The sequence below is a fragment of the Colletotrichum abscissum genome (assembly GCF_030869225.1).
Source record: "Colletotrichum abscissum strain IMI 504890 chromosome Unknown Scaffold_68.1, whole genome shotgun sequence".
Lineage (NCBI taxonomy): Eukaryota > Fungi > Ascomycota > Sordariomycetes > Glomerellales > Glomerellaceae > Colletotrichum > Colletotrichum abscissum.
In genome coordinates this window covers 57403-76573 of record NW_026850512.1, presented here as the reverse complement: position 1 = coordinate 76573, position 19171 = coordinate 57403, and the positions used below count along the sequence as shown (strand labels likewise).

The following is a 19171-nucleotide window of genomic DNA, read 5'->3' as shown; positions in this document are numbered from 1 at the left end:
GTTGAAGCTTAGCGTCGTCACGCATCTCACGTCGCGTTACCTTAGTAGGCCAGCGACAGATTCGAAAGGGCCGGCCACAGTTTTGGGTTTGAGCCGGACCCGAGGCCATCCGGCGGCTATCGACCGTGCTAATTCCTGGTGTGGTGGTGTACGGGGTATTGTTTCCGTGATCGCTGGTGCTCTGGACTCTGGGGGGTAATGTGCCACGGATCGTGAAGTTGTGGTCCGTTGGTACATTAGATTGACCGTTCCTGGATGACGACGAAATTGGACGTGATGATAATCGGCGGCGCTTTCCCTTAAGGGAGAGTGAATTGCAAAAAAGGGATTGGGTTGGACTTTGGGGGGGGGGATCCAAGGATGGGGAAACCTGGCAAAGGCAACGTCATGTTGCAATTTCCGGATCCCTAGGTGCATAGAGCCATCTTCTCATTTGCCCACTGCCCATTGTATCCGTACACGATGTACGGAGTACATTCCTAATAACTCTCTTTGCCGCGGCTAAGAAAGTACCTACGTTTAAAGGTGATGCTTGTTGAGAAAAAGAGTTGACCTAAGCGAACGGGCGAATCAGCAACGGGATGCCATCTGAAACGGCGTCCGATGGTTCGTCAGATGGCCGAGCCGGTGGGGGCCAAGAAAGACGAGAAAGAGGAAGGAGGGCCTTGCCGCCTTTCTCAGAGGCACAGAGATAGGACAGAGACAGAGACAGAGACAGAGAGGTTCGCAGCCGATACGTACTGGAGAGTGGAATAGTGCACGTGAGTGGGACAATGGCTGGGGTGACTAAGAGAATCTCATCCAGACGATTGGCGGATGATGCACGTCTGGGTTGGCCGCTGCAAGGTACCCGATGGTGGCACTAGCTTTTTCGGGACTGGATGAACAGGGGCAGCCGATGGGATCCACCGAAAAAGGAATGGGTCAGCTCAATTGGCAGGAAGGGGGGAAAAACTTGTGCGACTCTGAGGTGAGGAAGGCGCACGTTGGAAATCTCCTGGAAAGAAAGATTGGCTGGCGCGCGCCACCTGTCTCATTTCCCAGGCGCGGATTTCCAGCCGTTGGTCTTTCCACTTCTGGTCTCTAAGTACCTTGTTATTGAAGAAAGTTAATTCTTTTAAAGTTATAAGTATAAGAATATAGTTTTAATAAAATAGTATAGTACTTACTTAGTACTTAAATTAAAATACTTTTTTAAGTTTATTATAAAAGAAAGATAATTATATTACTAACTACTTATTATTAAAGTCTATAAGTAGCGCTATAGCTTTAATTACTATAGTTTTAATTACTATAACTTTAATTATAATAGCTTTGCTTATAATAAGTAAAAAGTCTAATTATAAGTCCTTTAAAAGCCTTTTTTTAAGAGCTATAAGAGCCTCTAAGTATATTAAGTTAAAATACTTACTAAGATATTAATAACTAAACTAACTTTACGATAATAACTTTAATAAAAAACTTAATAAATAATACTAAAAACCTCGCTAACGTTAAGTACGATTTATAAAATATAATAATATAACTATAGAGTATTATTAATATATTTTATATTAAAAAAAGTATTATTAATATTAATAAGATAGATAGGGCCGTATTAATATAATACTTCGGCTTCTTTTTATAACTTAAGGATAATTATTTTAAATAGTATTAAAAGTTTATTAAAAAGCTCTTTTAAATACTTTAGTATATTTATTATTATTTTTATAATAATAAGACTTCTAGTACTTATATATAAGAATAAGTTATTTATTTTTAAATAATAATATTAGTTTATTAATAAGCTATTAAAATTGCGATTTTAATAATCCCTTAATAAGGGAGAGGGTAGAATAGAGGAAAGGATAAGTAATTTATAAAAAGGGTTGAGGTTAAATAGTGCGGAATTCGAGGGCAGGGTAGCGTCTATATATACTGCGGTAATCCTCTCCTCTAGTAATGTAAAACGATGGAGTTAAACAGTGCCACTTCTGGTCTCATCGCGACTTTTGTCGTTTCTCTCTCTTTTTCTGGGTACTGGAACTGGATTGTCTCTCCCTGCCAGTGTCTGTCTGACCTCGCCCCTCTAAATGCCCCCCGTCGACGCGACAAGCCTCCCTGCTGCTTCTCTGCTTCTGGGGGCGGTCACGTTTGCCCGTTTCTTTCTCAAAGGCTCCAGGGCCTCCTCTCCCACCTTCCAGGGCCCCCGGCACCCTCGCTCGGTGGAATCGTGGAGGCATCGGAGAGGGACCGCTGCAACTGGAGTCTGTATTCGTACGAGTGGACGGACTTGTTGTTGTTGCTGTTGACACTTGACAGTGGCGGTCAGCGAGGCTGGGTTGAGGTCGTGAGAATACTGCGGTGTCACCAAGTTTGCGCCGAGAGAGAAGAAACCAAAGGTACGAAATACTTTGGGCGCATAAACGACCACCAGTTCATCCCCTTTTTCTTTCTCATTGCCGTCCACTTGAGACGCCGCACGAGGGCCAGTGTCACCCTCTCCAAACACTTCCAAACAGGAGCAGGAATCAACCTGGTGGGAACAAGGGCAAGCCGCTACACCACCAGTCAACCACAACCGCGTCCACTCTTCGCCCAACATGATCCATTGGGGGCTGCCGATGCTGGCTAGCATCAACACCCCCAGGCACGGTCTGTTCACCGACCAAGCAAGCGACCGCCGGCCACTGGCTGCTCTGGAAAGCCTCTGATCCGAATGGAAGCGCGCTCCCCTCCAAGCCGGGGTCATCGTGGCTGGCCCTGTCGGCCAAGCGACTCCAAGTGGTTGCTGTCCAGGCAAATGAAATTAAAAGGAGGATCCTTCCGAATCCGTGCTGAGCGCACTTGGGAACAACCATCAGCCATCATCTCTGTCTCCGTCTCTCTCTCTCTGTCTCTCGCCCAGTCTAGGTGTCCATCTGTTGGATTGACAGACTGTTAGTGTTGCCCGTAGTGTTAGTGTTGGTGTTAGTAACGCTTTCCCAATCCCAATCCCAGTCCAGGGCTGCCCCGTGCCACCCTTCGCCTGTCGCCGACTCATCCCCATGTCCTACTGCCCCCCGTCTCGCGACTCAACTCCCCGTCTCTCCCACTCTTTCTCTCCACTTCATCTCCAGTCTTTTCGCCGTCCCTCGCTCTGCCTCTGTCTTTCTCCCGCAACGCTCTTTGCATCGTCGCTCGCTTTTAGGTCAGGCTCCTCCAGCCCAGTCACTCTTTTACACCTTCCCGTCACGATCCCACGTCCAGAGTACTCGTCTCTCTCTCGCTCCGTCGATACTCTCGTTGTTCGTCGTCGATTCACTCGTTCCGCGTCGACTTTGCGCTCACTCTCAACATACGACCACCATTGAGTCTATTGTCCTCCGGAAATTTCCAGGAAAGACTCCAATCGACCGACTACCTGATCGAACCATTTTCAACCACCACTGAACCCCCCGGCAAATACTCTATCGCAATGCATATCCGCTCACTCGCCTCTGTGGCCTTCGTGGCCTTCGCCGCCCAGGCTTTCGCGCAACAGCAGACCAAGGTCTTCAAGCGCAGCATCACCGCCGGAAGAGATTTGGGTCTTATGCGCCGTGCCGACGACGGTTACCAGCCCGCCGACGAAGTCTGCAACAAGGGTGGTAACACCTGCGCTGAGGCTTGCGGAACCGGCTATGAGCAATGCAAGTCCACCGACCAGGCCGTCCACTGCTTCAACCCGGCCGCCGGCGAGACTTGCTGCTCAACCACCACCGGAAGTGAGTCGACTTTAGTTCTTCTACTACAGCCTGCATCCTGAATACTAACACCTACCATCAGACTCCTGCTTGTCATCTTTCTACTGCACCCACGGCAGCAACAGCGACACGACCTGCTGCCCCAACGGCATGAACCTCGCCGACTGCGCCGCAAAGCACGGCGTTAGCGGCCTCACCTCTGACCCACCCGTCGTCGCGAGCACTTCCGTTCCTCCCACCACCAGCAAGACCACCCCTCCCCCGACCACCAGCTCAACGCCGGCGCCGCCCACCACCACGTCTTCCGTCGTCGTCACCACCTCCAGCACTCCCGCCCCTTCGTCCACCCTCGCCCCCTCCACGTCTGCAGTGCCCAGCACTACCGAGGTGACCACCGAGGTCTCATCTACCTTTGTTCCCAGCGCCGGTACCAGCACAGCCTTCGCCTCCAGCAACGGCACCACCCTGGCCACGACATCGACTCGCTCTAGCGCGAGGAGTACCGTCCTCCCCTCGGCGGCGACCACCTCGGCATCCGCCCCCAACCAAAACGCCGGAAGCAGCAACGGGCCCGCCGGCATGGCGGTCCTCCTCGGTGCCGCCTTCGTCGCTGCGCTGCTCTAATCCTTTACGACTGGCCCAATTGGAAGCGCTGACCTGGCATTGACTCTAATATGCTGCCTCAAGCAATCTCATCTGTCAATACCAGCGTCAGTGTGCCATGTGTCACGAGTATAATGAAAACGAAAGCAGCCGGTGGAAGGCAGTGGATCCACGTGCTCTGTTGGGATGTTTAATGTTGGCCGGAATTTTTTGCTGATGCTTATGATTCCCCTGATCTACTTGATATGTACGGAGCGGCTTGATGAACCTTTGATGTGTTTTTTTTGCAATGGTGTTTCTGGAGAGACGAAAGAAAAAGATGGACGGTTTGGAGATTTGTACTCGATCAGCGCCTTATATCCTGTTTTTGTGTTTTGTGAACAGCGTGCCTTACTTTGCGTTGTTCACCCTGTACTTACGATTCCCCCCCTTTTTTTTTCCATTTTGGGCGAGCTTGGGAGACGCATATAATATCCCGAGCTCGATGAAAGACCCCAAAAAAAGTATCATAAACCTTAATATCCTTCTGGGACAACACAATAACATCACAACATTGCACGCAACTGACTTGGCTTTCTATCCCTTGACTTGCTCTTGAAGTGTCTTTTTTTTTTGGAGAATATCTACGTACGATATCGACGCCGTGCGGCATGGTTTGCCAAAAGCCTGTAGGTTGCGTAGCAAAATTCGATAATCCCCCTCCCTCCCCTCCCTCTTTTCAAACCGCGCCGTGTTGGAAAGACGAGATCCGGCCGACGACTCGGGGTCGTGGAAAATCGGTGCCGGCGGTGCCGGCGCTGTTTGCGTTATTCGCTCGATCTCCCGTTCCGATACCAGTAGGTACCTAGCAACACAGAGCCTGGCTGTGCCACTTCCTGATAGCGAGGCCCGGTTGAAAGTTGAGGTCAACGCCGCCGCCGCCGGCCGGCCGGGCTGGTAGGGGGCCGGGCCCGAGGTTTCGGTACCGGAGCCGGCGGGAGGTGAATTGAAATTTCTCAATCGGCCGGACCCCCGGGAATTGAAATCACGAGGGGGGGATGTGGAGTGCCGGCTTATACGTCCCTACCTGCGTTACTTTACAAATACGCGCTCCCCCGCCCCCCGTTCCCCCGGATCCGTCGTGTGTGGTTGGCGCTTGTGTTCGGCCTTTGGGACCGACCTTGAGATATGGTTCGCATGCAGCATGCAACGGCGTCCCGACGCAAGGGGGGGACGGAACCGATGGGAGCGACGGGACCACGGCTTGGCAGCTAGCATTTGTTGTGGCTTTCCGATCAACGGCCGCCGCCCTTTGACGACTTTGGACTAGACTCTACGCAAATGAGCAACCGTGTGATATATACCATGAGAAAAATGCTCGGAAACCTATCACATCAATGTTCAGAGGTGTCGTCGGATACGGAGATGCAAAGTTCAAAGATAGTTGATATTAGCGCCTGCTATCCCAAAACACTATGCTACCGGGTATCATGGTTGATGCTCTCTACAATGAAAATTCCACCACTTCTCCTCCTATAGCGCCTCGAGCTGGGTTCCTTCAAAGTCCTTCATTCCAGGGCCGCCAGAACTGGTTCCTGAACGTCGGCATACACTTGACCATCGCTGGCGGCTCCTCTTGCCAGTTGATCTTTGGAGGCTCCCCGTTGTTCTCATTAATGGTCCAAGCCGAAGCAAACCCCCTCTCTTCTTTGATTTGTCGTCCGTCTTTCACATTATACGCCAAGCTGACGCTCGGCACGACGGCGATTTTGCCGTGACCCAGCTTCCACAAATCCTTACACAACAGTGTTGGCTCGCCGGTATGGCACTCCCCTTGATATGACCTCCGGAAATCAATCTGCTTCTTCAGGAAGGGCTCTCCAGTCACCGCAACGCCTCCATTCCAGCACGCAAACACCTGCAGTGGCTTACGGCTGAGGTATCGATCCTGGGAGTACGGGTGGTTCCAAAACATGTTGGCCACATCGCTCCATTGTTCTCCCTTGGGTGTTCTGTCGGGAATCGGCAAAAATGTGTCGCCGTTGATGGCGCGAGAGATCCACGAATCGTAGAACGAGGGTTCTCCATTATGCGGCGCAAATCGAAGGAAGTGGTAGTCCATCGCGCAAGTCATATCGGCTCCCTGCGTTTGCTTCTGGTACGCCAACTCTAGAATATCCTCGGTGCATGCAGCAACGTCGTTGAGGAAAATAATCGTCGCCTTCGGGTCGTAGGCATCCGCATCTGCCATCATGGGTTCCAAGGCCAGATTCCTCAGCTTGGCGAGCTTGCCGATACGATCGCCACTGTGGGAATCAATGCTGCTCGTCTGTAGGTGATAAGAAACTCCCATCTGGTCGAGGTGTGATTTAAGGCGGTATAGCGTCTCGTATGTACCATCGGTGGAGATACCCTCAACAATGGAAAGGGCGCAGTTCTCCGGCCCAATGACGTTCATGGCTTCCAGAACAGCTCCTATCAACTGGGGCAGGAGATCTCTAACCTGTCGCAAGTCGAGAGCAAAGAAGTAGTGCCTCTTATCCATGTTCATGGTAGGCCGCAGAACTTCGTAGCGAGTGACATTTGTCGCAGGGCAGTTGACAATAGGAAAGCCACCATTTTTGGGGTCTAGAATTGCCTGCACGTATTGACTTGCTTCGCCAAACTTGTCTGGTCGACCTTCGTAGAGAGCTGGCTGAACCCAGTTTGGCGTTGAGTCGTTCATCCAACTGCCGCCATATTCTGAACCCAAATCAGTACACCGGGTTGGCAAAAGGGCGATTGGCTAGACTTACGTTCTGCTGTCCAAGGAATTACAAAGTATTGGACTAGCGGCTGGTGGAAGAGCAAGAAGAATCCGGTGATGAGAATGAAAACGATGATGGCGATAAAGGGCGTCCGAAGCCGCCTAGGGTTATGAAAATTCGCAATCATTGTGTGTATGTACAGTGGTCGTTCGACGAAGTCGCAATGTGCTGAGTCAAGTTTGGCTGCCTGACGTTTGGCGATGGCATGCGAGTCTTCTTCGAATAGAGCAGCAATAGCAGTTTTGGCGAACGATGCCAAGGGAACTATGAGCGTACGCCAACGAGACTGGATCAAGCGATTATGCAGGTTGATGACTCTAATGCAGTAAAAGAGAAGATGCCAAGATCGGTAACCTGAGAAATGGATGAAGGTGGGAGGAGGGTGGCTAATAGTTCATATCAGGTCCCGGTGGGCAGAAGCACTGACGAAAGCTAAAGCAAAGGCGATCTGGAAGGCGAGTCGAACTCGAAACCTCCCGACAGTTCGTTTCTTTCTGTTTCTTGATCGGAACTCTCGGCGACCCTGCAGGAAGAAGAAGAGGTTATGGCATGAGGGCCAAAAAGAACAAAAAACAGAAAGGACTACTGTTGGGATTATAGAGTTCGGCGTGGTCGTGACCCAAGAGCAAGACAGCTCACATGGCCGGGAATGGCGAGTGCAGCTGAAGCCTGTGAGAGACCAGCAGTTCCCGCCGAGCTCCGTTATAAAAGGTGTTTAGGAGAAGAGACGGAGCCCGAGCGATGCGAGGCGCAGCGATCCAAGAGTCGGGATCAACTAGGATCTTGGTTGGGAAAGGGGGAACGCAAAAGGCATCGAGCGGTAAGGAGAGAGAATAGGTGAGATGGAGGTCAAAAGTAACGTGAATACCTTGATGCTGATGGGACGGGGGGAGCATCTGCTTTAGTTTATGTTGGACAGCACGCACTCGTTGGCCCTTAAGGTAAGGTAGGTAGGTGCCTTCCTTACCTTACGCACGCACAGAGAAAGAAGGCGGAGTCTTGACTCTGGAAACTTAATAACCAAGAAGGAAGAGAGACTCCTGGCTCCTCCTTGGGGCGGGCCAAGTGGTGTTCCTGGCTGTGTCCGGTATGTGTCAACTTGGCAGGATGCGCCTCACACCGCACACGTAGCTGCGGATACCCGTACCGTCTTGGGGCATCTGTAGCCAAAAGGGTACATCCCAAGGCAATAATGGGAAACTCAGACTGGGCTCGCCCTACCCGGATGCACATCGCACTATGTGACCCTCGAAAAGATCTCCACGAGCCAGGGCGGGTAAGGAGGGAACGGACCCAGTTCCGTCGTTGCAATTTGATAATAACCTGTCAAGTGCCCACATGCGAATCCTTCAATGGCACCATGCCAGGTACGGATACTCTGCCCACTTCATCTTTTTTCTTTTGTTTCTTCTTTCCTATCCGTGTAATTCTGCTCTTTCGGTCTCACCGTAACGTATGGAGTATGGCAATGCCTTGTTGTTACTCTGCGACGCTCATGCTGCGCTGTGCCTTGCCACGGTCGTTGTTCCGAGGCCGGAGCTATGTGGCAGGAATGCGTTCTCTGTTAAGGCACGGCGAATACTCCGTACACACGGTTCCTGAGTGAGAGTTCCACGCCCCGTCACAGCTTGTTTCACCCTCTGCCTCTCTCTTGCTCGCAGCCCAAGTACCTTACAGTTTACCTTAGTCCGGATACCTCATCAAACAAACAATGAGAACAATCGACGGCATTCACGACGGGGATGTTGTGATCTGCAAATTGGTTCTGAAGACAACATCATCATGGCCACTGTTCCAGAAGTTAGAACCCCCGTCTCTGAGGTGCAAAAACCCCCCAGTGTAACCCCAGATGACCAAAGTTAGCCAACCAGGAAAGCTAACTAGCTCATTGTGGCTTACCCTGCTTTCTGGAGTCGCCCGGTCTAGCGGCAGCATCGCCCGGCCAAGCCCCTAAGACACGCATCGGCCCCCGGAAAGGTACAATGTTAATTTGGAGTTTGGACAGTGCCATTACAATTCAGTATATGCAGTAATTACGGCTACCACGGGCTACGGCTACCGGTGGGAGTATACTGCGTAAGAATCTCTCAGCTGTTTCGCTCGTGCTCTTGACACATGCGCAAACAAGATGCGCGACGAGGTCTCAGACACGCTGCGCATACAAACTCAACCCAATCAAACTTCGGATCACCAAGAGGCACTGGTCCAGTCAAACACAATTGTTTCCGTCCGTCTGTGCCTCTTCGCAAGGGCCAAACCTGGAGTTCTCTCTCCGCCAATGCAGCAGTGCGTCAGCAATGCACCCTCCTGTTCAATGTTATACCGCAGTATATACATTTGACTTCTTTCCGGGATCGACCACGGCTGATGGTGCCGATCCTCCCGCCCACAATCTCCCGAGGTTGCAGCTGGAAGTTTTTGCAGAGGATTGCAAGCAGCTTTTCTCCTTCATGGGGCCTCCAAGCTACCGATCCTATCCAGTAAGAAGAAGAAAAATGCTGCAGCCTGGCACAGGTAGCCGGCAAGTGTCATGACATTCCTTGTCATACAACCACAATACCTTCTCTCCATGCCATCTAACCCTTGTCTCCAGTCTGCCGAACAACCAGGCGGCATTAACCAGCCATCGACGCGACACCGATCGGCTTTCGTCCACGCTTTTTCTGACGAACTCGCATTCATGTCGAGTTTCCCAGCAAAGCCATTGGCCGGCTTGGCTTGTCCTGCTGAAACTAGCCGTCTTCGACAGTCGAGAGTGAGGACGTGCCTCACCTCAAATCCTTTTGACAGCCTAGGCGGCAGCGGGGCAGTCCTACTTCCAAAAACAAAATAAAAATTAGTCGAGGGTTGACGTTGAGGCAACGCGCCAATTTCGCCGCGGCCGCTATCCCGACCCGACTGGACGGGCCGGCGCAGCGGCAATCAATCGACCAACATGTCCGAAAATAGCGCTGTTCTGTGTTGGCTCTCTAGCAAGAACTTTGTACCTTTACTGGCCTATGCGTTTCACGCTGTGAATACGCAACGGCCTCATCTTTGAACACTCTCTAAAAGTCTTCACAGGTGTTCTATTGCGGTCGGACTGCTTTTCAGACTCGTCGAGTCTTCGGCTTTCAGCATCGTCAGATTGGAAAGCCAGATACTTCATGCGAATGAAGCTAAAGAAACTTGAGCTGGATTGAGACACTAGGCAATTGTACCTACTCGACGCGCGGATTCCGGAACCCCCACATGTACGACGAACTACACGTATACCGGGCGGATCAAGCCTGACTCGCCAGTCCAATTGACTGGTCCAGTATTCTTCTGCCTTGGACACCGGTTTCTAGTGTATTGGTATTCGGTACCAATGCGCCATCTTCCTACGCAATCATATTTCATTGCAATTTCCTGAGTAGCTGGGACTTTGGGCACCGTCCTAGATTTTGGCCGAGCCATGGTGGGCCTAGGCAGTTTGTTACCCTCTACAGACTGAGCAGCTTCGTCACCCTCTTCGCAACGCTCTCCTCGAATTCGGTCACGCCGCTCTGTAGGCGCGTCATGTTCCCTTGTCTCAACTTGTACACAAGCCGTCGTCTGGGTACCCCCTTTTCATCTTCATCCTCTTCGCTGTCAGAGTCCTCGGCGAGACCCTCGACTGCTCCGCGCATGAACCACCGATCGTGACTGACGAGCACCACTGCGCCCTCCCAGTCTCTGAGTGCCTCACGCATAGCAGTTACAGTCTCGTAGTCGAGGTGAGTGGTAACTTCATCGAGGATGAGACAGTGTGGTCTCCGCCACAAGAGACGTGCGAGCTCGCATCGCACAAGCTGCCCTCCTGATAGCTTCCCAAGAGGTACATCGGAAGCAATGCGACCAGGCAGACCGAGGCTGCCCAGAACGCCACGGACTTGCCCCTCATCCAATTCCCCGGCTACTTCCTCCGTGAGCATCGACAACGCCGTCAATGAGGGATCGCCTTGGCCCTTCTCTTGCAGAACATCGACGGCATGCTGCGAATAGTATCCCAGCTTCAGCCGTGGGTGCGCTGTCACTGTCCCTGACGTGGGCTTCGTCTCGTCGACTAGAAGTTTGACCAAAGTCGACTTCCCGGCACCGTTCAACCCGAGGATGCCAATTCGATCACCCATGTGAACAGACAGGTTTATATCCTGCAACACTGTTGGCGCCGCTAGCTTCGTCTTGACCCTAGTCGGATAACGGAATGTCGCATTCTCTACCGATATGAGAGGCCCCGGGAATCGGAGATCTAGAGGTTCCGGCAAGACGAAGCTTACGGGCCGTTCATCTTGGGGGACGTCTATATCCTCGCGGGCTGTCAAGTGATAGCCAACAAGGTCGCGATTCAGCTTGAAGCGGCCGCCTTTGGCACTGACTGCAAGGCCCCATCGATCGTCGAGCTTCTTTTGGCGGGACTTGGCCTGCCGCAGCTTGTTCTGGTCATCATTGGCTTTGCCTGCCTTGATGTTGTTGGATATGCTTTGCTGGATATGAGCCTTTTGCTTGTCTTGAGCATCCTTCATCTTTGTCAACCAGAGTTTCCGCTCCGACTGCGATGCCTCGTATGTCGGAAGGTCGCCGTGGAAGTACGTCAACCCCTTTTCCTTCAGGATGAGAAGATCACTGCAAATGGTGATGAAGTCTCTGTCGTGCGACACGAGGATGAGCGTAGGGGCATCATCCATGTCTTGGAGGGACCCCAGATACCGCTGAAGCCAGATGATGCCAAGTAGGTCAAGGAAGTTTGTCGGCTCGTCCAAGATGAGGATGTCGGTCTCCTGGAGCAGCGATATGCAGAGCGCCGTGCGCATCCGCCACCCGCCAGATAAGCTGGTGACGGGTTTTGACATGTATGCCTCGGAGAACCCCAGGCCGGTCAGGATGCGCTTGGCTTTGGACTCCGTCTCGGCAACTTTCGACGGCTCAACTTGTATTTGGAGATCTGCGAGCATCTCTAATGCCTCTTGCGTCTCGCTCTTCATGGTTTCGGCCGATATCTCATCTTGCGGCTGGTCGACCCTGGCTTTTGGGTCAGTCTCACCCACGCACGGAATTGGATGGGAAAGGAGCAAAATAAAATCTAAAAAAAAAAAAAAACGTACAGTGACTGAGACTCGGCGACCTTTTTCTCAAAGGCCTTCAAAGCCTTGCGTGCTGCCAGGCCGCGGTCTCCGCTGCGCAGCCTTGCATTCTTGTCGACTTGGAAGAGATGCTTTTGGTTTCTTTCATGACGGAGAGCGCGAATGGCGCGCACGGGGCCGAGGGAGTCTGCGCTGTTGATGCCATCGGACAGAGCTACGAATGTTAGTTCCGGGTCGATGGGGAAGATACAACGGCTATGTCGGGCACACCTCTGATTTCCTGTTCGACATCTGACCGCGCAGTCGCCTGTTCGATAACGTGCTCCAACACAGTACGGCTGCTCTGGACGGAGCTATCCACTGGAGAAGTCGAGTCGTTGTCTTCGGGGCGCACGTCCGAGTCGGTATCACTGATACTGGTTTGCTGGAGAAGAGATATCCGAGTCGCCTCGGGTATGCCGGGGATTAACTTCTCAGCAATGGCTTTGAGAAGCGCTTGAACGTCGCGTCAATCATTTGGGGTTCGAAAGTTTGGTCTCGCGCCCTCTTTCGGTATGTACTTACTCGATTTGCCCGAACCATTTCTTCCGACGAGGGCGTATCGTTGGCCGGCCTTCAGACGCAGCTTGGCGTCGACCAGGATCTCGGTCCCCTCGCTCCGGGCTTTGGACTTGCCCTTGGCACCACCACTACCACTACCACCGGGTTTACGTGCCGAGGTGACGGTGATGTTGAGACCATCAATTTCTAGCTACACGAGACTTTTTGTCAGCCAGTCTGTACGCTTACTTTAGGTAAGTGATGAAGAAAAATTACTTCTCGATAATCTGCTGTCTGGATGTTGAAGCGCGTCTGTTTGCTGGTGCAGAGGATCGTGGCCACGGACTCGGACGCCATCGACGTCATTGCTGTGACCTTTTTTTTTTCCCCTCTCTTCCTCGGGTCGGACAGTTGATTGAACTCAAATAAAGAAAGGATTGATCGCGAAGGGATGGATAATCAAAGCGAAAACCGCCGAACAAAGATGATTGAATTCGATGCCGTGCCTCGAATTTGAGGTGTTTGGGGCATTCTTCACATTATATTTTGATTCTTGTTCGGTTCTCTGGCCTGCGCCAAGAATACCTAATTAAGGTGCTTATCCTATCGGTGCTCGCATCTGCTTCCCAAGCATCTCTCAGATTGAAATACCATGCATGGCGCTGGAGGATAAGCTCGTCTAGCTTGGTGGCGTTGTACCTTTTCCCTGCAAACCTGAAGGAACTGCGCGGTACGTACCCCTCTCGCCTTCACCTCGAAGTGACTTGGAGTCGCGGTTCAGGTGAGTTGGTCTGGCTTCCCAGCTTGCGTTGGTGTGTTCTCAACCACCCCTCCGCACAGAGTGACTCACGCCGAACACTGGACGGAGCCCTTTTGAGACGCCTGGTCGGATCTGCGGGGGATCCACTCCCCCTAAAAGGAGGGGGGGAGCGGTATCCGTACGGATAGCCAAGTCTGCGGAGTGGTCCGCCCCCCTTCCCTTCCATCCCCCGGTTACGGTTTCCGGCCGCGTCACAACCGGCCGGGGTGACTCAACCGCGGGGACTGGACCGGCTCGCAACCCCCTTTTCTATGCCGACCTTGACTCGGTTCCGAGAGAGGTGAACCGGCAACCACTGGTGAAAATCTTCGCAAACTGTCCCACACAATCGCCCCTTCACAACAACGGAAGCGACGCCAAAAACGCCCTCGTCTCCCTCGCATACTCCGACTCCTCATCAGCAATCTCGTGAATCTTCAACTCCTTCCTCGCCCACTTCCTCGCCGCCCCAAACTTACCCGACCTCGACGCCGCGTACGAAGCATACTTGTACGCTTTACCCAGGTAATCCACCAACCCGACCTCCTCAACGAGCTTCGCGAGCCGCTCCGCGTCGGGCAACACGTCTCCGCCAAACGCATCGCTCCCGAGTTCCCGCTCGATAAGCCCCATCAACCTCTTCATCTCGATCCTCTTGCCGTCGTCGTCCCGCGCCTCGCACGCCTGGCAATCACACGTGAACCCCCACTGCGCGAGCCTCGCCCGCCGGCTGTCCGTATCCTGCACCAGCGGCGCGTACGTGATCGTCACCTCCTCGCCCGGCGCGATATCCCGCCCCGCCCAAATCACCCTCCGCCCGCCGACCGAGGCGGACCCCGCGTTGGGGCGGCACGCGTGGTTCAGTTTCGCAATGTGCGGGAAGATGCCGATCTCGCCAGAGGACATGGTGAAGCCGTTTGTGCGGAAGATGAGGGCTTCCCTGCTGGTGCCTTCGTCTGCGCCTCCCGGGTCGCGGTGCGCTGGGCAGGAGAGGTAGGCTGTGCGGCTGGAGGCGTTGAGTTGGGCGAAAGCTTCGTCGACGAGGGCTGCGATGGCGGCGAAGGCGAAGCCTTGGCCTGGGGTGAGGGCGCCTGGGTTTATCGTGAAGAGGGGGGTTTCGTCTATGATTACGGTGCCGCGGGGGATGGGGGCGAGGGCGAAGATGCCGAGGCCTTTTCCTGGGGAGGGGCGGACTTGCCAGAGGCCGGATGGTGATTTGAGATCTGGTGGTTGAGTTAGTGAGTGAGCCGGTGTGAGGGTGAGTGAGGTGAGGTGAGTTTATGAGTGAGGTTATGTTGTGAGATGAAGTGAAGTGAGGTGAGGTGATGGGTGAAGTGAGATTGTGAGTGAGGTAAGGTGAACGGTGATGTGACATGTAAAGAAGGACCTACTCGTTCCATAACGGACCCGCGCTTCTTCCGAGTCACCAAGTCCCTCAGGTACAACGCCTTCCTCAATAAGCGGTTCGCCTGCTGTGTCAAGGACGCCGTACTGAGATGTGTCGTTCTTGTTAATGGTGCTCTGCAATGATGCAAAAGTCAACGGGTTCGAGGCGCATATGCTATCTTGAAGCTGCTGCTGCTGCTGCGCGTCATTGTTGTCTGTCGCTGCCAGGCCGGTGTCAAGGGCGCTGATGTCGTCGTGCCCGCCGTCGCATGCGAGCGCACCGGCTGCGATTGATAGCCACACGGCGATATTGGATGATCTCATGATTTGGGGCTATTGATTTGGATGTTTGCAGAATGTGCGCGGCTTCGGTGGGAGAGGGGATGAACACGCGCACGCCACGCCGAAGTTCAGATGAAAGGGACTTGAACGTGTAGATGATTTTACGTCGTGGTGTTTTGGTGTTTTGGCCCTTTTTTCTCGGTATGGAGCTGTAATCTGTACGGAGTGCTCACGGCCAATATGCGCCGTGCTGTGCGTCTGACACTTCTGTTCCTTCATTTGGGGCTTGACGTTACAGGGACAAGAGCAAAAGAGTCGAAACAGATCTGCCGTCGCAGGATCGTGTCAATGCTAGGTTCGTGGCGTTCAAGGGGCCGTTGCTGAAACGAGCAGCGCTTGGTGGATAATTCCGTTCCCCTGCCCCCCTCTAAATTTTCAATAGCAGAACAAAACGGAAACATAGAAAATTCTGACAGATATTGGTGGTTGCGTGCCCATTTCACTTATGAGTTTTTGTCGTTCGATAATGAAATGGAAAACGAGTTCTAGATATAAAGAAAAATTCCTTCCCAGCCTTGTGGTTGAGGGGACGTCTGTCAGGGGCATCAGTTGTTTCATCTGTCAGGGCAGGCCTCACCGGGGGGAGGGGGGGGGGAGGGGTCCTGACTTCCAAACCTCTCCTATTCCTGCTTCAGCGATACGAAGCCGCGAAATAAAACTGAAAGCTGGCCATTCAGTCTTGGAAAATCTCGTTGTGCCTTTCCAGCTAGACGGCGGGCGTAAATTGAAGTAAAGTCATAGCAGTTCTTTCACTGGTCGCAACACTCTATAATATCACCGAAAGGCATGTGAATAGAAGGGTGAAGCACTCCTCGAGTTGTTGCACTTGCACATGATGTAAGCAAGGGTTCAGATCCGGTTGTCTAAGTATGCGACTTGGGTCGAACACCGCGCAGGCTCTCGAGAAGACTGGGCATGGGTCGAGTGGCCGGCCGGGCTTCTGCGGCGGCTTTCTCGGCGCCGGACAGACCCATTCCCCGAAATCCGGAGCCGCAATTGTGACCGCCCGGGCTAGAGGTGCGTCCGCCGCAGACCATGCGTCAAGAGTTCTGGCTCTGACCTAAGAAGATCGCCTATGGTTTTGTAGGATGCTATGGCCTCCGATAACAGCAAGCTCTATTTCCTTGATGACGGTCGTTTACACTGGCGTGTCCATCTTCACCAACACCCTTCACCGAACCTCGTCCTTCACTCGTTATTTCGGGTATTATTCTCTCATACGAAGATAGGATGGTGGTTCTTCAACTATATGCGGAAATCGATCGGCCGATATCAGGGCTCGTCTTGTTCCTGTCAAGCCTGGCAATGAGTTTTGGCTTTCATAAGATGCCTAGTTCGGGAACGACGGTGTATAAGTCAAGAGCTGATGGATTCGACTACTATCTCTATAGAAGTCTATTGTTAGGGTGTTCATAATCGTAAGATTATGCCCAGAACTACGATGGTAACGTCAATATCGGAACTGCCGTGGGACGCTGCTCCCGACGCAAACTAGACCTGTATAGAGTGGCGAGAGCGACGTACCTGTGAGCAATAAGAGAATGGTAGGTGGATTTGTCTCCTGAGTATTATATATAGAGTTCCTGAGTTTGACCCTGCTTTTGATGTTATCGGTCAAACATAGGAATTTGAGGCTTTAACACCATCATGCGTAACGGTCAGCGAATGGCTGCACAACCACCTACGAGATGTCTCCCACGTCGTTGAAACTACCAGCGTTGTTCTATTGAAAATTGTTTCTGATGTTGTAGTGATGTGTCAAGTTCTAGCCATTGTATACCCCATCTCAAACCCACTGCTTTCAAGTATATCGTGGTAGACCTTCTGGGCCAAGTAACAGATGAAGCCATTGGTTCTCCGAGCCTGGAGCTGCGATGTATCAATCTACCTGGTTACTCGCTCTACCTGATATATTCTGAGTAGCAGGGAGGAGTTTGTGGATAATTGTGTGGCTCATTACAAACCGCTGCCAGAAAGTTTGTTTGCGCGAGGAGATAGCCAACGTTCGTTCTGTCCATTCCTATGAAGCCGTATACCCTCAACTGCTATGGCTAAGCTTTTCTGCTGCTCATACCTTTATGCTCAGCGAGGCCTTTTTTAGGCTAGCCAGAAATCTGGACCAGACGCTTCTTCAGTCTCGTGGCAATCTCCGTTGAAACTATAGGCTTGACTCCGATAGATTTCAATAGAGGCCGGAGAAAGGGCCCTTGGCCTTACATCCTCAAGGCTGACAGACATACCCGCACCGCTGGTTAACCTTCCGTCAAGGTTTCTAACAGTCGTGTTTATTCCGAACGGAGGCCATGGCTCTCAACCTTGATGCCGAAATTTTGGTGCAACGGGCCGCCCAGGAACATGCTCACACGGTGAAAAAACCTCCTTTGGCATCCATCAATCCCACAGGTTGAGCCTTAGGTTGAGCACGTTAGGGCACGAAGAGTCGGAATAGACTCGCGAATGCAGACACCGTGACGGCCTCGATCTTCCAGAAACCTATAAGTTCTGGCCTTTTTCCTCTTACAATTTCTCTTTTCTATTCATCCTCCGTCCATCTTACATACCACTCTCATCACTGCATCTTGTCAAGAAGTCACCTCAACCACTTACATACAACTACCCAACCAACTTACAACCCAATTACACATACACAAGCAACCCAACTTCAATCGTCAAGATGCAGTTCTCTGCTACCCTCATCGTTCTCGCTGCCGCCGTCTTCTTCGGCGCTGACGCTGCTCCTGCTGGCAACGTCCGCCGAGACAAACCTGTCGTCAGTGAAGGCATCCCCAACCTCGTCAAGTATGTTGGCGCTGGCGAAAAAGACAAGGCCTTCATCCCAGAGGGTGCCGGTGTGATCAACACAGACAAGGTCGTCCCTCTACAGTATGTCCCCAAGGCCAAACCAGTCCCCCCCATCGCAAAAGAGGGCGACGGCAAGGTCGACACAAACGTCCCCACCACCAAAGATGGCGACGACAAGACCGACGCAGGCGTCCCCACCATCAAAGAGGGCGACGGCAAGGTCAACAACACAGACATCGCAACCCCCGAAGCCCCCGACTCCTCAGTCGACGACTTCGTCCAGCACGGGGGCGCACTCTGTCAGCACCAGGAGATGAAACGCCGCGTCCTCCACGCCTACTCGCTCAAGGCCTACTCGGGAGTCGACGACGCCCCCAAGGTCTGCGGCGATCTCTGGCGCAACCTCAGACGCTTCGGTGGCTGCTTCGCCGCCTCGGACGCTTCCTGCCGCGCGGGCACCGACAAGGGCGAACTGATCTGGCACTTCGTCGCCTCCACCTTCTGCAACGTCGGCATGGTCCAAGCCGCCTGGTACGAGGCTACCCAAAACAAATATGGCGCCGCTGAGTGCAAGGATGTGGAGCAGTTGGGCTTCCGTTAAGGGGCACGCACACACACACACCTCAGGCTGAACGGTAGAGCTCGTGTCTCTTGCAGCCTGGGAGAGGTGTTGGGTTATGGGAAAGTAACCTTGGTGGACTGGCGCCTTCTCCGACTGACAATGGAGCACGTGACTCTTGATGCCTTCGGAGGTTTGGGTGATGTGAAAAGGACATTGAGGTCTAAGGACCTTGGGAGTTAAGATACCCTGGCATACTGGCTTAGGCTTTCGGCGTTGTGGAAATGTGTATGGGTAGTCTCTCTACTTTGTGGGGGACAGTAATAGGATGTCCTTGAGCCTTCGGGCCTTGGTGGGCGATAGCATCCACATCAGTTCGGTTTCAGCAGATTGAGATCGTGTATGGCTAGTATCTCATTCTTGTGAGCAGGCAAACAAACAGTCTGCGGCGTTGACAAAAACAGTTCAACGCGATACATGGGATAAACAATACTGAAGTAGTGTAGAACAACCACATTAGTTCTAATACACTACATCCATCCAAATTACATGAGTTGAATCATGGC

General features: G+C 52.5%; 5 protein-coding genes across 5 annotated transcripts; 2 read left to right on the top strand and 3 right to left on the bottom strand.

Moving 5' to 3' along the window:
* Nucleotides 1-3436: 3436 nt before the first annotated feature.
* Nucleotides 3437-4328, top strand: CABS01_15511 (uncharacterized protein; the record flags this gene model as incomplete). The annotated part of the gene is made up of 2 exons (XM_060548846.1): nucleotides 3437-3725; nucleotides 3787-4328. 2 exons carry the CDS (start codon nucleotides 3437-3439, stop codon nucleotides 4326-4328), a joined length of 831 nt encoding a protein of 276 aa, XP_060391728.1.
* A 1516-nt stretch (nucleotides 4329-5844) lies between these two features.
* On the bottom strand, nucleotides 5845-7220 carry CABS01_15510 (alpha-1,3-mannosyltransferase CMT1; the record flags this gene model as incomplete). The annotated part of the gene is made up of 2 exons (XM_060548845.1): nucleotides 5845-7028; nucleotides 7082-7220. The coding sequence occupies 2 exons, from the start codon at nucleotides 7218-7220 to the stop codon at nucleotides 5845-5847; spliced, it is 1323 nt and encodes a 440-aa protein (XP_060391727.1).
* A 3337-nt stretch (nucleotides 7221-10557) lies between these two features.
* On the bottom strand, nucleotides 10558-13083 carry CABS01_15509 (ABC transporter; the record flags this gene model as incomplete). The annotated part of the gene is made up of 5 exons (XM_060548844.1): nucleotides 10558-12115; nucleotides 12199-12391; nucleotides 12448-12672; nucleotides 12742-12928; nucleotides 12994-13083. 5 exons carry the CDS (start codon nucleotides 13081-13083, stop codon nucleotides 10558-10560), a joined length of 2253 nt encoding a protein of 750 aa, XP_060391726.1.
* A 790-nt stretch (nucleotides 13084-13873) lies between these two features.
* CABS01_15508 (SET domain-containing protein 5) lies at nucleotides 13874-15226 on the bottom strand (the record flags this gene model as incomplete). Its single annotated transcript, XM_060548843.1, has 2 exons — nucleotides 13874-14739; nucleotides 14908-15226. 2 exons carry the CDS (start codon nucleotides 15224-15226, stop codon nucleotides 13874-13876), a joined length of 1185 nt encoding a protein of 394 aa, XP_060391725.1.
* A 2692-nt stretch (nucleotides 15227-17918) lies between these two features.
* On the top strand, nucleotides 17919-18647 carry CABS01_15507 (uncharacterized protein; the record flags this gene model as incomplete). The annotated part of the gene is made up of 1 exon (XM_060548842.1): nucleotides 17919-18647. One exon carries the CDS (start codon nucleotides 17919-17921, stop codon nucleotides 18645-18647), a length of 729 nt encoding a protein of 242 aa, XP_060391724.1.
* Nucleotides 18648-19171: the final 524 nt, after the last annotated feature.